Source organism: Gracilinanus agilis, chromosome 3 (assembly GCF_016433145.1).
Source record: "Gracilinanus agilis isolate LMUSP501 chromosome 3, AgileGrace, whole genome shotgun sequence".
Classification (NCBI taxonomy): Eukaryota; Metazoa; Chordata; class Mammalia; order Didelphimorphia; family Didelphidae; genus Gracilinanus; species Gracilinanus agilis.
This window is the reverse complement of record NC_058132.1, coordinates 338,887,083-338,902,424: the sequence shown is the minus strand read 5'-3', so window position 1 is coordinate 338,902,424 and position 15,342 is coordinate 338,887,083. Positions and strand designations below refer to the sequence as shown.

Below are 15,342 nucleotides of genomic sequence, written 5' to 3'. Positions count from 1 at the left end.
ATGTAGAATGAATGATTTAGAATATTTTATTCTACAAACATCTATTTGTCTCTACCATCTATGGTTATGTGTGTATCTCATGGGCTGTTTTAGGAATTATAGTCTAGTAATTAGGGTTTACGAGGTACATTAATTAAATCTTGTGTGTTTAATGACTTAGCAGTTTATGAAACATTGTACTCTAGCATTGGTCTCTGGTGAATTGTAAATCTTCATTAATTTGCTTTTTTTTAACTTAGGAGTGCTTTCCTCCTCCTCTCCCCTCCTTGATTCACAGTGTCAAGTATTCAAAAAAGAGCTTAATGGGTTTTTGTTGTGTGTTTTTTTAAACCTTTACCTTCCATCTTGGAATCAATATTGTGTATTGGTTCCAAGGCAGAATCACAGTAAGGGCGAGGCAATGGGGGAATAAAGTGACTTGCTCAGGGTCACACCGTTAGGAAGTGTCTAAAGCCAGATTTTTACCCAGGATCTTCCAACTATAGATCTGATTCTTATTCTACTGAGCCACCTCAGTGACTTTTTATAGAGAGGATCCATAGATTCATATATCACTCTGTTCTCTGATTTCCACTCCTTGGTTTCCCAGGCTTCAAGGCTCAGATCAAAGCTCATCATCTACAGAAGAACTTTCTCTTTTCTCCCAGTTACTAATGCTTCTACCTTTTTGATTCCCTTCTACCTCCTCTGTACATATTATATATCAACCTAGTTATTTACATACTCTCTCCTCCATTAGAATTTAAGTGTCTTGAGAAACTCCAGTTTTTGCCTTTCATTGTATCCCTAGCACTTATTCAAGAGCCTAGTACATACATTTAATAAAGGCTTGTCCACTGACTGATATCACACGATTTGGGTGTCTCCCTTCCTAATGGGAAGGAGGTCAGGCTAGATGATCTCTGAAGTCCCTTTAAATCTCCGGAAGTACAAATGCAGGGAAAAAAAGTACTAACAAAGGACTGTTTGCCTCATGTACAAAGTCCTTTCAATCCCATTCCAAAGAACATTCACCAGGAACATTAGGTGCCTGCTGTGCAATTGCATTTAACAAGTCAATTATTCTACGCCTACCATGTGAAAGATAAAAAGATGGGAAACAATGCTATGGGCTCCTTGGGAGCAAGGACTAGCTCATGGGGGATAAGACATATAATCAGTAAGACGAAAGGCAGGATGGACAAAGGAGGTGTTCAAAGTGGAGTTGTAGGGGACAGTTAGGTGGCTCAGTGGATTAAGAGCAAGGCCTAGAAATAAGAAGTTCTGAGTTCAAATCTAGCCTCAGACACTTCCTAGCTGTGTGACTCTGGGCTCAATCTAAGATGGAAGGTAATGGGTTTTGGGTTTTTGGGTTTTGTTTTTTTAAAGAAGCATTGTGGTAGCTATTTGTGGGAATGCACACCTGTATTCCTTGCTACTGGGGGAGGTAGAGGTTTGAGTTCAGGAATACTAAATTATAGTAGGGATGAAGCCAAGTGGGCATCTGTATTCCATCTAGCTCTAATTTGATGAACCCAAGATTGGGAGAAGTGGAGAACCAGACTGCTTAAGGAGGGACAAATTGTCCCAGCTTAGAAAAGGGAGCAGGTTCAAGTTTCCATACCAATTAGCTCTGGGTTTGGAACATTGAGTGGTTTCTGCTCTTCCAGGTTGGGTGAGATAAGAAGAGGAAGGAAGAAGGGAAAAGGGAAAGAGCAGAGAAAGAAAGAATGGAGGGAAGAAGGAAAAGAAGGACGAGGAGAAGGGAAGAAAGAAGGGAGGGAAGAATAATGGATAAAAGGAAGGAAGGAAGGAAAGTAGGAAAGTAAGTGAAAGGAGAGAGAATAAACATGGTGCTGATGGGATGGAAAAATCAGGCACAACTTCATGGAAGATGTAGCCCCTAAAATTACTTTGAAGGAAAAAGATGGATTTTACCAGGTAGAGACATGACACTAGAATGGACTCTAAGCACAGTGATAGTCTTTTTAATACCCAGGAATAATAAAAAGCTGGATGAGATTTGGGAATAGCTAATCCACTTGGTTGAAGTATGGCTTGTGGGGGGAGAGTAGGTGAGTAATGGCTCACCTTATTAAGATGAAAAAAGAATAAAATAGATCCAGATTTTTAAAAACCTTGACCTTGACCATCAGGCCAAGAAGTTAATATTTTAAGCCATTGAATTAGTTTATATTTCATTCTGTCTGATGTTTATCCTATAAGCAATGAGCTACTAGAGAGTTTTGAGCATACTCAAGTCTGGAATGGCTTGGGCACTCTCCTAAACTGAGCCTCACTTGGGTGACTTCCAAATCTTGGAATCTCTGATATGCGGTCAAGCTTTAATTGCATCCTAGAACCACCAATTTTGAGCTAGAAAGAACTTTAGATTCCACCTAGCTCAACTCCTTATTTTACAGATGAGGAAACTGAGACCTAAGAAATAAAGTGGCATGTCCAAGATCACACAAGTAGAAAGAGATCTTTGTGCACTCAGAAAGTGACAGGATCTCAGTGATACATAAAGTAGAACTTAAAATTTGAGGGTCCCAAATTTGAAAGGATAGAAGTAAGGCCCTCTCGGAGTTCACATCATTAATTTTGCCATTTCCTTCTCCATGTCATTTTTACAGATGAGAAAACAGGCAAACAGGGTTAAGTGACTTGCCCAGGATCACACAGCTAGTTAAGTGTCTGAGACCAGATTTGAACTCATTTCTTCCTGATGCCAGGCTAGGTGTTCTATCCACTGCACCACTTAGCTACTCCCAGACTGTTAATTTTGCATAGAAATTGTCTCAGTGGAAACAAATAGGGCAAAGGAGAAAGCAGAAGGCTGGGGGTGGGATATGGGTGGGATTAGGTCCTGCAATCAAATCTTCCACTCAGACCATGATGTACCATGGAACAGAGAACTTGGATGGCACATCCAAAGTATTGCTTATCAACACAGGGCAAAGTTAACAAAGCTGACTGAGACCTTGGGTTTTACTGAAACTCTGTGTGCTGATAAAGCTGAGTGTTTAAGGCTGCGGTTGCAGGGAAACACGTGGTAGTCCAGGAGGTCGGTGAATGGAAAGTGTCTGCAGATTATCATTAGGGAGATAGCAGAGAATCTCTGGTTCCTACAACTGGTCCTGTGGAGATGTTTATCTCTTGGCCCCGTGTACAGCAGGAGCTCTCCCCACCCCAAATAGGCAGAAAATAATGTCAACACACACAAACACACACCAAAGCCAGGGAGGAATTTTCCAAAACAGGGCCTGAGCTCTTCCCTTTAAGGGACACCAACAGAGAAAATCCATTCTTGGATGTTGGTTTTACTCAGCAGAGTGCTGTTTCGGTTGTTCTAGATGCCTGAGAAGGAAAACTCAGCTCTAGGCTCTCCCTCCTTTTTTTTTAAACCTTTTGTTTCTGACTTCAATGTTAAGTATAAATTCCAAGGCAGAAGAGTAGGAAAGGGGAGGCATTTGGTGTTAAGTGACTTGCCCAGGATCACACAGCTAGGAAGTGTGTAAGGCCAGATTTGAACCCAGGACCCCCATCTCCAGGCCTGGCTCTCAATCCACTGAGCTACCCAGCTGCTCCTACTCTATACCTCTTAATGCTCATGTTCTAAAGTTGATCCTGCTCCAAAGCAGGGATAGCATCTGACTGGCTAACAAAGTACTCACATTTAGGTACTTGGTGCTGCTTTGGCTTGGCAGTGAACCAAGTATCTGTCGTTATTTCAGGACGTATTAAAGCAATGTAGAACAGTGAAAAGAGTGCTAGATGCAGAGTTAAAGGACCTTTGCAACAACCTGGGCTACCTTGAACAAGTCATTTCACTTGTGCAGGACTCAGTTTCCCCATTTTTAAAAGGAGGGCATTAGATCCTGTGATCTCTAAGGTTCTTGTTAGTTCTATGTTCCATGTTGGCACTGAAGGTCATCAAAGCCATGTTTTAGATGGCAGAGTGGGTAGAATGATGAACTTAGAGCCTAGAACACCAGCTTTCAAATTTTGCCTAAGACAGTCACTGGCTTTGTGACCCTGCGCTGGTCACTTCTTAGAAATCATCCAGGCTAACTCCTTTATTTTGCAGAGGAGCAAATTCACACCTAGAGAGATGAGATGACTCACCAAGTCAGGATTTAAGCCTAATCCAGTGATGTTTACAACTATACCTTGGCACCCTACAATGAACAAACCCTTTTGACTTGGCAGGGAGGAATAGAAGGTGGTGGGGGAGGTGATGAAATCACTTTAAAGTATTTATATTTTCTCTTTAAGTGTTGACTGGCAATTCTGATCAAAGTTGCAACTTCTCAGAGAGGCAAAGCAGGGTCAGCTACGGTGTTTACCCACCACAATGTCGACATTCAAGAGGAGTAGCAAGAGGGCCAGAGAAACAAGTCCTCAGGTTCAATCAGTGTCCAAAAGCCTATTGGTTCTGTCTTTGAAATGTCTCTCCTACCTACCCCTTCCTGCTGGCTCCACTCTGATCTAGACATTGATCGACTCAGTACCAGACTACTGGAGCAGAATCTTGACTGATAGCCCTGCATCCCATCTCATCCCTTCTGGTCAGTCTATCCCCAAACCAGCTGGTGGGCATTTAACATCCCTTAAACAGAACTCTTCTTCAAAACCGACACCAGATCCCCACTGCCTACCAAATCAAGTCCAAGCTCTTTGGCCTGCCATCCAAGGATGTCTATGTTATGTTCCCACTCTACTTTCCCAGCCTTATTTCCTTTTTCTTCTCTTCCCCAAGAGAATCCTCTATTTTAGCCAAATTGGACAGTTCACTGTCCCCTTGAATCTCTGCTGCAGCCTTTCAGAGTCTTAAGCCTTTCTTTAGACCATTCCTCTTGCCTGACGTGCCTTCCCTGCTCCTCTCTGCCTTTAGAAACCCTTGCCCATGTTTCAAGGCCTGGCACAAGCACATCTCTCTCTCTGCAGCCTCTAGCTGACAATGTCCTGGCTCAGGTCACAATCTGGCAGTAATTATTTGTACTTACTGGGCAATTATGATTTGCATTTTAGTTACTATTTACATTAATTAACCTGGGTTATTGGGAGGAAGGTTTTCTTTTTTTTTTAAACTCTTACCCTTTTCCCTTTGAACCAATATTGGTTCATATCTCAGATCTCCTTATCCAGACCTACTCTCTCTGCCACCTTCTATACTGACATAGCTAACTACCTATTTGAAATCTCCATAGACATCTTGAACTCAACATGACCAAAAACAAACTCCTTATCTTTCCTGCTTAACTGTCTACCCCACCAAACTTCCCTTATTGTTTTATTTTATTTTTAAAACCCTTATCTTCTGTCTTAGCGTCAATACTAAGGATTGGCTCCAAGGCAGAAGAGTGGTAAAGGCTGGGCAATTGGAGTTAAGTGACTTGCCCAGCATCACATAGCTAGGAAGTGTCTAGGCTAGATTTGAACCCAAGTCTTCCCATTTCCACACCTTTGACTTCTTCCTTTATTATTATTATTATTATTATTATTATTATTATTATTATTTCCATATCATTGGCTTCTTCCTTATTATTATTAGGAAACCCAGGAGGCAACTAGGTGGTTCAGTGGATTGAGAGCCAGACCCAAATATGGGAGGTCATGGGTTCAAATCTAGCCTCAGACACTTCCTAGCTGTGTGACCCTGAACAAGTCACTTAACCCCTATTGCTTTGCCCTTACCACTCTTCTGCCTTGGAACCAATATTGGTTCCAAGACAGAAGGTAAGGGTTTTAAGAAAAAGAAAAAAAAACCTTCCTCCTAGTCACCCAGGCTAACAATCCAGATGTCATCCCCAACTTCCCCCTCTGCCATCCCTCCCCTCCCATAGCCAACCTGTTACCAAGTCCTGTTGATTTTATCTTTAGACTATATCTCATAGAAGACCTGTTCTCTCTTCTAAGACTTCTACCATTCTGGTACAGGTCTTCATCACCTTAAGCTTGAACCATTGCAACAGTCTACTGATTCGTCACTCTGCCTCAAATCTTTCCCCACTAAAGCCTGACTTCTTATCAAATTAACTATAAAATTAATCTTCCTACAACTCATATCTGATCAGGTCCCTCCCCTACTCAGTAAACTCCATTGGCTCCCTATCATTTCCAGGATTAAAGATGGCATCCTTGGCTGTCACTCAAAGCCCTTCATAACTTGGCCCTTGCCTATCTTTCTAGTCTTCTCATTCCTTACTTCTCCCCATAGTGCTCACAGACCCCTTGGCGGTTCTTTACAACTTCAAGTTTCCCAGAGTTGCTTAAGGGCCTTTATAGGATAAGTAACATGCCTGGAGCATTACAGGAGAGAAGGGTAAGCTAGCTTTAAAGGATAAGGGTGCTCTATGAAAACCCAGTAAGGTGATACCTTAGTATCCTGATGGTGGTCCACACCTCATGCATCTTTGGAAAATAAAAGGTATATTCCCAAATTCAGCTGGAACAAAGTGATTTACTTTATAATCCACCCAGGACTATCTCCCTGTGGACTATTTAGAACCAACATTTAGTCTCAAAATGGCTTTGCCTCGCATCTCATCATGGTTCTGGACCACTTTTTGTGCCTTGTTGATGTGAACTCAAGCAATAGGACCTCATTTTAAATTTCAGTTTAGATTTGGCATCTTTAGGAAGAGAAGTCCCAAATCATATAATAAAGGCCTAGGAAAATAGAAACAATTTAAGAATTATCTGTGATGCCACTCCTTTCCATGAAAGAGTTGAGTATAATTTGTTTTGTTCTAAAGTATAACTTTTTTTAAAAAATAAACTCATTTTCCATTTTAGAATTAATACTGTGTATTGGTTCCAAGGCAGGGCTAAGGGCCAGGCAAGGGGGGCCAAGTGATTTGTCCAGGGTCACAAAGCTGGAAGTATCTGAGGTCAGATTTGAACCCAGGACCTCCCATCTCTAAGCCTGACTTTCAATACACTGAGCCATCTAACTGCTCCCTAAAGTATAACTTATTTGTTGTTATATCTAGAGGTAATTAGAGACTAATGCACTCTGGGGTATTTGAAACTATGTAAGACTCTACTTGGAAGACAACAAAGCAAGTGTTTCTTTGAAGGAATTGGAGAAGGAATGGGAAGGGACAATGATGAAAGTCATAACTATCCTAGATTTTAGAGTTGGAAGGATTCTTGGAGTCCATATAGTACAAATGCCTCATTTTGCAAATAAAGAAACTGAGGTCTAGAGAGGTTAAGTGATCTTCCCAGATCACAGATGGTTAAGTGATTTTCACACAGCTCTAAGTGGCACTGTTGGAATTTTAACTCCAAAGCCAGTGTTTTGGTTTTTTTTTTCACTATACCACAACAGGCTGGTCCTGTTTGTAGCTTCCTAGAATGGCAGAAAGCAGCTGTGGTCTGATGCCCTGGAAGGACCCTGCTTGGTGGTCAGGCATCTTGGGAATGTGCTCCGTCTGCTCTAGGGATTGTAACTAGGTCTGCTGGTCTGCTTGACCCTTGTTTGCCTCTTTTGTCCCCTCTGTCTCCCTGCAGATGCTTACTCGGGCTCTTCTGGTGAAAATGGAGGCAAGTCAGAGTCTGTGGCCAATCTCCAACCTCAGTCTTCCCTGAACTCCATCCAGAGCTCTCCAGGCCCCAAACGTTCCACAAACACCCTTAAGAAATGGCTGACCAGTCCTGTGCGCCGGCTCAACAGCGGCAAAGCCGAGAGCAACATCAAAAAGCAAAAGAAAGTACGAGACGGGCGGAAAAGTTTCGATCTGGGATCCCCCAAGACTGGCGATGAAACCACCCCACAAGGGGACAGTGCTGATGAGGTACTTACCTTGTGGGTCCTGGAGTCCTGGAGTGCCACTAGTGGGGGGAAGGTGTGATTTTGGGTCCCACATAGTTGAGTCTTTGTGCCTATTGTACTATAAATTTTTGTGCTTTATTTTTTACCTTCCCTCTTAGAATCAATACTAAGTATAGGTTCCAAGGCAGAAGAACAATAAGAGCTGGGCAATTGGGGTTAAGTGACTTGCCCAGGGTCACACAGCTAGCAAGTGTCTGAGGCCAGATTTAAGTCCAGGAACTCTTATTTCTAGGCCTGGCTCTCTATACACTGAGTCACTTAACTTGTCCTTTTCATGGGTTTTTATGGTGCTTGGCAAGTCTCAACTCCTCCACAGTAACATTCTCCTTTGGGATAAAGAAACACAGTTCTTTCAGCCTCTCCACAACCTATCAGCCATGATCATTATACTCAATATTCACCAAAACAGGGAATCTAGTTAGACTTTTTAGTCTAGAGCTTAGTATAAAGCTCTATCTATCTATAAAGTCTATCTAATTAGATAGACTTGCTAGAACTAAAATTCAACATTTTATCTGATGCTTACTTCTCATCTGGAATACATCTAAAAATCCCCAAATCATGAGATTAAGGCTGAAAGAACTGTTTAGATTTACTGTATCATAAAGAATCCATAAAACATCTTTTTGGAGAGGAAAAGAAGTGGGATAAGTACAGGGGGTGCCCCAATCTCTAGCCTGGTCTTATAGTCTTATTTTAAAATCTATCCAACCAAAGATATTGTCTTCACATCAAGGTGGAGACATAATGATACAGCAGAAGGACTAAGAGTCGTAGAGTAAGAAGACTGAGTTGAAGTTCTCCCTCTGATACTTATTAACTGTGTGATATTGGGAAAGCCACTTAATTTCCTGAAGTTCAGTTTTCTCATTGATAAAAACTAGGTGGCCTTTACACTCCTCCACACACCCAAGGCTCTAGAGAGAAAGCTAGAACATTTATTAAGCACTTAATATGTACCAGGCTTTATACTAAGCTCTAGATTCATGATGCTATGCTTCTATGATTAATGGCATGTTCTTGGTTGTAGAAGAGCAAGAAAAGTTGGGGTGAGGATGAGCCAGATGAAGAGTCCCACACACCACTTCCTCCTCCGATGAAAATCTTCGACAATGACCCCACACAGGATGAAATGGTAGGTTCTCTTGACCACCTCCATGCATGATGGTGCAGGTGTTTGGTCTCCTTTGTGATGTTTGCTTATAGCATCTTTTTTCCCACTTTCATCCCTCTTCAAATGTAAACTGTCACCATTCTAGGTCCTGCCCATGATGGGTTCCAGGTTGCACCTGTATTGGGTTATAGGCTTGGTTCTCTCTTGGCTAACCCAGTAAGAGAGTACTGACCTGTCATCCCATGGTGCAGGCACTTCAGATAAGCCTCATATTTGTTTAATTACCAGAGGATGATGCTTCTAGAATTGTCAGCAACAGCAACTGAAATTAAAAGGTGTTCTCATGAACAGCGATATCAAACATGCAGCCCACAACACTCTGTGTTTGAGTGTGACTCAAACCAGATTGAAATGTAGTTCCTTTTTAATTTTAATGTGCTGGTATATTGATTGAAAAAGAAATATATGAACACGTGTGGTTTTCTAAGTCAATATGCAGCCCATGAGGATCCTTATATATGGTTTAGTGGTCTCTGTTTCTATTTGAGTTTAACCCATTGCTCTAAAGCAGTGATTCTCAAAGTGAGCGCCACCACCCCCTGGTGGGTGCTGCAGTGATCCAGGGGAGCAGTGATGGCCACAAGTGCATTTATCTTTCCTATTATTTGCTATTAAAATTTTTAAAAAATTAATTTCCAAGGGACTAAGTAATATTTTTTCTGGAAAGGGGGTGGTAGGCCAGAAAAGTTTGGGAACCACTGCTCTAAAGGATTAAGCCCAAGGAAAACCAGATTGAGATACACATGGCCCTGCGAGTCATAGTGGCATCTACATAGATTTTAGTCCATGATGGTCTATTTCCTTATTCAAACCCTAAATTCTCATCCCTAGAAGTTTAGTCATCAGGTGTTTTTTTTGTTTTTTTGTTTTGTTTTGGTCATAGCAGTTCCCAAGGATTATCTGACTAAAGCCTAGTTTTCATTCATTTTGGTAAGGTGAAATATTCACACTAATGAGTAATTAGCTAATCTTCAAATGATGAAAGTATACTCTAATTATAATAATAAACCACCTACCCCTTCCCCCATGTAGGACAGGTGCTATCAGTCTATACCCAAATTATACTCTGGTTGCCCTGCTTGGGTTGGGAAGGGAGCAATGAGGGATGGAAAAGGTCATTAATAAGAAGACCAGAATTTAAGAATCCTTCAAAGGACCAAGATAGATGCATTTTTTAAAAATCCATAAAGTAAATAAATTAGAGCTTATAGAATCAAAATTTTAATCTCAAAGTTAAATTATAATACCTCTTTGCAATTATTTATATTTGAAATATGCTTGCAGATAGAAGAAATTATAGTGATTCATAGTATAATTATTCTTTTTTTAAAATTTTCATACTAATTAATACATCTGATCCTTTTAGAATTAATCCAGGGGTGCACTTGGGCAGTGATGTTGGTCAAAGATAGAAAAATGAAAAATTTTTTAAGAATTCCCCATCTCCGGGGCAGCTGGGTAGCTCAGTGGATTGAGAGTCAGCCCTAGAGACAGGAGGTTCTAGGTTCAAAGCTGGCCTCAGACACTTCCTAGCTGTGTGACCCTGGGCAAGTCACTTGACCCCCATTGCCCACCCTTACCACTCTTCCACCTAGGAGCCAATACACAGAAGTTAAGGATTTAAAAAAAAAAAAAAAGAATTCCCCATCTCCCCAAGGACCTTCACTTTGCATAATTAACTAACCCATTCAATAGCAAAGACTCAGTGATAGCAGATATGTAAATGTTTGCCTTTTGGGTTCCTCTTAGAAGTGGCCCCCTTCCATTGAGTAACAGTCATTTCTCATTGCTGAGACTTGACATGGCTGGGAGTCCAATTACTAATACTTAGCCTGTGGATGACTTGGCTCATTCTTCTCATTGCTAGTTCTTCTGCTGAATAGTTTCATGTTCCTGTTTCCTCATTACTTCTTTGGGTCTCAGTTATAGACTTTCAGAGCTCAGACCTCTGGGAGTAAAAAGCTTTGGGTCCCAGGGGGTCTCTGGAATGGGACATTAATGACTTAAGTTTTTTTGTTGTTGTTTTTGTTTTCTTTTACTTTCATTGCATTGTTTCGCCATGTATCATTTTGTTTGCTTGTTCCACCATGGTCATTGGATCCCCCTGCTCCCCAGACATCTTACCTTCATGACTGCTTGGTGGCTCTCTACCTCAACTGGGGTTGTCATGCCTTAGGAGGACCAAAATCTTTGACTGGGTTGCCACCTTAGGCTTATAGACGAATGTCCATCTCTTGGGGTCTCATGACATTTCCACTTTTGCTTTGACTCTTCTGCTTGATATTTAAGCTTACCTGTGTCATTTTCCATTGCTCAAGGTAGAAGCACCCATTCAACCTTGTTTTAAGGGAGGTGCATTTGTTTAAGTGGGACCCATTTTTTAGGGAAAACACAAATGTTTTTCTACTCAGAATAGTTTCCTTATTTTCCTTCTAAAGGGATTTTTTCCCCAAGGATTAAAAGGTTGCAGGGATAAAATGTGTATGATAAGTATGCATGAACAAAAAGGCTAGGTAATTTGATTTCCCCTGCCCTCAGTCAAAAATATTTCTCTCCAGGCCTTGGACTCACATTGACTTTACTTTTTTCTCTGTCCTTTCCAAAGACTGATCCTTGTAAAGTATTCTGTAAACAATGATAGACAGTATCGGCATTAATGTCCCATTATCTTTCACCCCAGACATCCCTCTGCAGTTAGCTACCAACTTTGCATAAAAGAGTAAAAGTTCACTGGGCCTAAACTCTCTTCCAATTCCCTCCAACATGGCTTGTTTGGGAGGAAAGGATGTTTTGTTTCTAGGTAATATTTGACCAGGAACTCAAACGCTATCCTTCCCTTCAACTCCAATGAAAAAATCTGTGTGACCCCTCTCTAAGAAGGTAGCATGGGATCCAGGCTTCCATAGCTCCCTGTCTTAGGGCTTACTAATATTTTTGGTTTCCAGATTTCGTTTTTGAAAAAGTGACAGGAAGTTAAAAGTAGTTTTAGGTGGTGTGGCGCTCAAGATGGTTTCTAAATAAACTTGATGCCAAATACACACACTTACACATATATACTCACAGGGTTAAATCCCTCTTTTCTCCTTAAAAATAAATAGAAATAAGAGAAAACACATATGTTCTCCCTCAGTGAGAGCAGGAGTCCCCAAGGAATAGTGAGGTTCTCCAGACTATTGGCATAATAGCCAGATACAGCGGATTTCTTTTGCATGTGTTTATTTTTTTATTTTTAAAGATATTTTATTGATCTCTTCTGTTTTAAAATCACCTTCATTTCTAAATGCACCCCTTCCTGCTCTCCTACTGAAGCAAGTAACTAAATCTTGGGACTCATCCTTCAAAAGAAAGAATAAGAGAGGAAAATAAAGACAAAACATCACCTACTTCTGGTAGGATCTGTAATACTCCACTCCTTGTTCCCCAACCTCAGCAAAAAAAGAAAAAAAAAGGGGAGGGAGGTACATTTTCTTAATTCTTCTTAATGTCCAAACTTAGCTATAATTACCTGGAGGTCAGTTTCTTCCTTCCTTCTTTTCTTCCTTCCTTCCTTCCTTCCTTCTTTCCTTTCTTTCTTTTTTTTTTCTTTCCAATGGCTTGTAGTTGATGTATGAGATAGTCACAAACTCAGCACATCTGCCAAGGTCAAACATCCCTCACCCTACCCCCAACAGCTGACTCTACCTTCCTGTATTCCCCCATGGGCTTTGGGAGATGGCTTCCATAAGCACGACATGTACTGCCATTAAAAGCCAGGCTTTCTTCTCAAAGCTCAAACTTAATTATGAGATGCCACCCCCAGTCCCCTTAGAACCAAATGCTAAGATTTACTGAGGATGAGGTAAAAAGTCTAGTTTATGTGCTTTTGAAAATAAGAACAGGAAATGCAGACCCCCAAAGTTTGAAAGATAAGTCAGCTGGGGACAGTTGGAACTTGAGAGCTGGGAGAGCAGATTTTGGCCAGATGATAATTGATTTCTGCTTGTGCAATGTCCCCACTCACTTTAGGACTCTGTGTGCTGCCCATAACACTTTGCAAGGTGCTTCTCCCCAGGCAAGCCCTAGGTGTATGTTGTTCATGGTGCTGGGTATTGCTCCAAAGATGACCTCAGAATTCTCTTGGATTCCTCCCTTTTCCTCTCTCCCCCTTACCTTCCCACCCACAGATCTAATCAGTCCTCAAGTCTGAGTTGTTAGAGTTTGTTTTTCGTCCTTCTAGCATTTTTTCCCTTCAAATCTGTCCTTTCCTTTTCCCTCTCTTTCTCTTGTCACTTCTCACCTGGACCTCCAAAATAATCACCTCCAGGCTCTGCTTGCCTTCCCATCCATTTGGAAACCTACTATTAGATTAATTTTGCTTTTTAAAAAAGTACTGCTCAGGGGACAGCTAGGTGGCTCAGTGGATTGAGAGCCAGGCCTAGAGATGGGAAGTTCTGGTTTCAAATCTGGCCTTAGACACTTCCTAGCTGTGTGACCCTGGCCAAGTCACTTAATCCCCATTGACTAACCCTAACCACTCTTCTGTCTTGGAACTGATACTTAATATTGTGTCTAAGACAGAAGGTAAGGATTTTTTTAAAAAGCATTGATTTGCCAATGTGAGGCCCGTGAAGAGTTAATTTTAATGACTCTAATTCCACATAAAGTCCAAGGCTTTCCACAGATCTCAACCTATATTTCCAAGTTCATTTCCTACTCTGCTCCTGTGAGCTCTTGACCTCAGCCAAGCAGGCATTTCACTTTCCCAGGGACACATCATATACTTTTTTACTCTAGAGAAGCCCAGTTCTAAATATTGAGTAATAGAAACACAGCCATGTACTCCTAAATCTAAATCTACAATTATTGCATGTTTGCGGTTTTTAATGTTTAATTTTTGTTGTTTTTAAATTTTTATTTTAAAGTTATTAAGTTATATATAGTTATTATATATAATATACATGTAGACATATAATATAAATTATAAAGTTATTAAGAAGGAGCAACATGGTATAACAAGACTAGAGGACAGGCATTAGAATCAGGAGGACCTGGGTTTGAGTCCTGTCTCTTATAATTACTGGCAGAGTGACCCTGAGCAAGTCAGTTAAACACTTAGAACTTTTTTTTAACTTTATTTAATTAATTAATTTAGAATATTTTTCCATGTTACAGGATTCATGTTCTTTCTCTCCCCTCCTCACTCCCCCTCCCCACCCCCACCCCACCCCCCAGCCAATGCACACTTCCACTGGGTTTTACATGTGTCACTGATCAAAACCTATATCCATATTATTAGCATTTGCACTAGTGATCGATTAGAGTCATCTATGTCCTCAATTATATCCCCATCAAAAACATGTAGAACTTTAAGAGACTATAAAACCATGTTTCAGAGGAAGTACTTCCTTGCATGAGTGGAAGGACTTTCCTCATCTGGGAGTTCTCCATATCAATTCACTCCCTGGTCCAGTCCCTATCCTTCGAGCCAAAACGCCTCCATTATTTGAGCTATTTGGAAAAATGGAAGGGCCTTCAAGGGATCTGCAGTAAGTCTAGGCCCGTGTGTCTGAGGTGTTATGCCTTCCATAGAAGAAGCAAATGCAAACCACTCCTGGGTGCCAATAAGACCATAACAATTTCATCCAACCCTCTTTGTGGAGGGCCAGAGGGAGGAAGGATGGAGACGGGGAGGAGAACAATATCCAGCACATTTGCTATACTGGGAGATTCGTCAAGTGTCCGCCTCCAGTCTACCCTCTGCTCAGGCCAGAAGTCTAGAGCCAGAAGGAACCTCAGTGGCCATCTACCCCAACCCCTTCATTGTACAGAGGAGGAAAATGAGGCCAAGAGTTGTTTAGTGAACATAGGAGGGTTAGGAAATGGGATTTGAATCCAGGTCCTCTGAGTTCAGTATTGTTCTTTTTACTGCCTCATGTTGGTCATCTCAAGATGGGCACATCTCCAAGACCCCAGGCTGCTAGGGCAATGGGGGCAGCATCACTACTGCCCTTTCCTTCCTGCAATCACATGGCTCATAGCCCTCCGAAGGGAGTCTAGCCCCCCAGAGACAGGCAGGATGAACTGTCTATCCTTTATCCCCATGATAAATCAAAAGCCCACCTCCCTGGGCTCCTAATGGCACAGTGTGTGTGTGATGCATAGGGAGGTTCCAGGCCTTGCTGTTGCTGGTTCACTGAGGAAGCCTCTGTCAAACACCCCTGACCTATGAATTGGGCAATGACCTATCTCCATGCCTGTGCTGTGTGGCTTGTATGTGGCTTTCTGTGGCTTGTTCTTCTTTTCCCTTCCCTTTATCTTCCAAAGTGCAGCCCTGTTCCTTCCTTCCTAATTGCTCTTCCTTGTTTCT

General features: G+C 41.5%; 1 protein-coding gene across 7 annotated transcripts in view; it reads left to right on the top strand.

Annotated features, from left to right (window-relative positions):
* The window catches only part of LOC123242351 (kalirin), a 188,211-nt gene that overhangs the window by 55,508 nt on the left and 117,361 nt on the right, over positions 1-15,342 (top strand). For 4 of the 7 annotated variants that reach the window (XM_044670032.1, XM_044670033.1, XM_044670036.1 and 1 more), the window contains exons 2-3: positions 7,501-7,784; positions 8,853-8,957. In XM_044670032.1, the coding sequence (XP_044525967.1) occupies positions 7,501-7,784; positions 8,853-8,957 (389 nt within the window). The remainder of the gene's footprint in view (positions 1-7,500; positions 7,785-8,852; positions 8,958-15,342) is intronic. The other 3 variants (XM_044670037.1, XM_044670039.1, XM_044670035.1) reach the window with 1 other exon arrangement.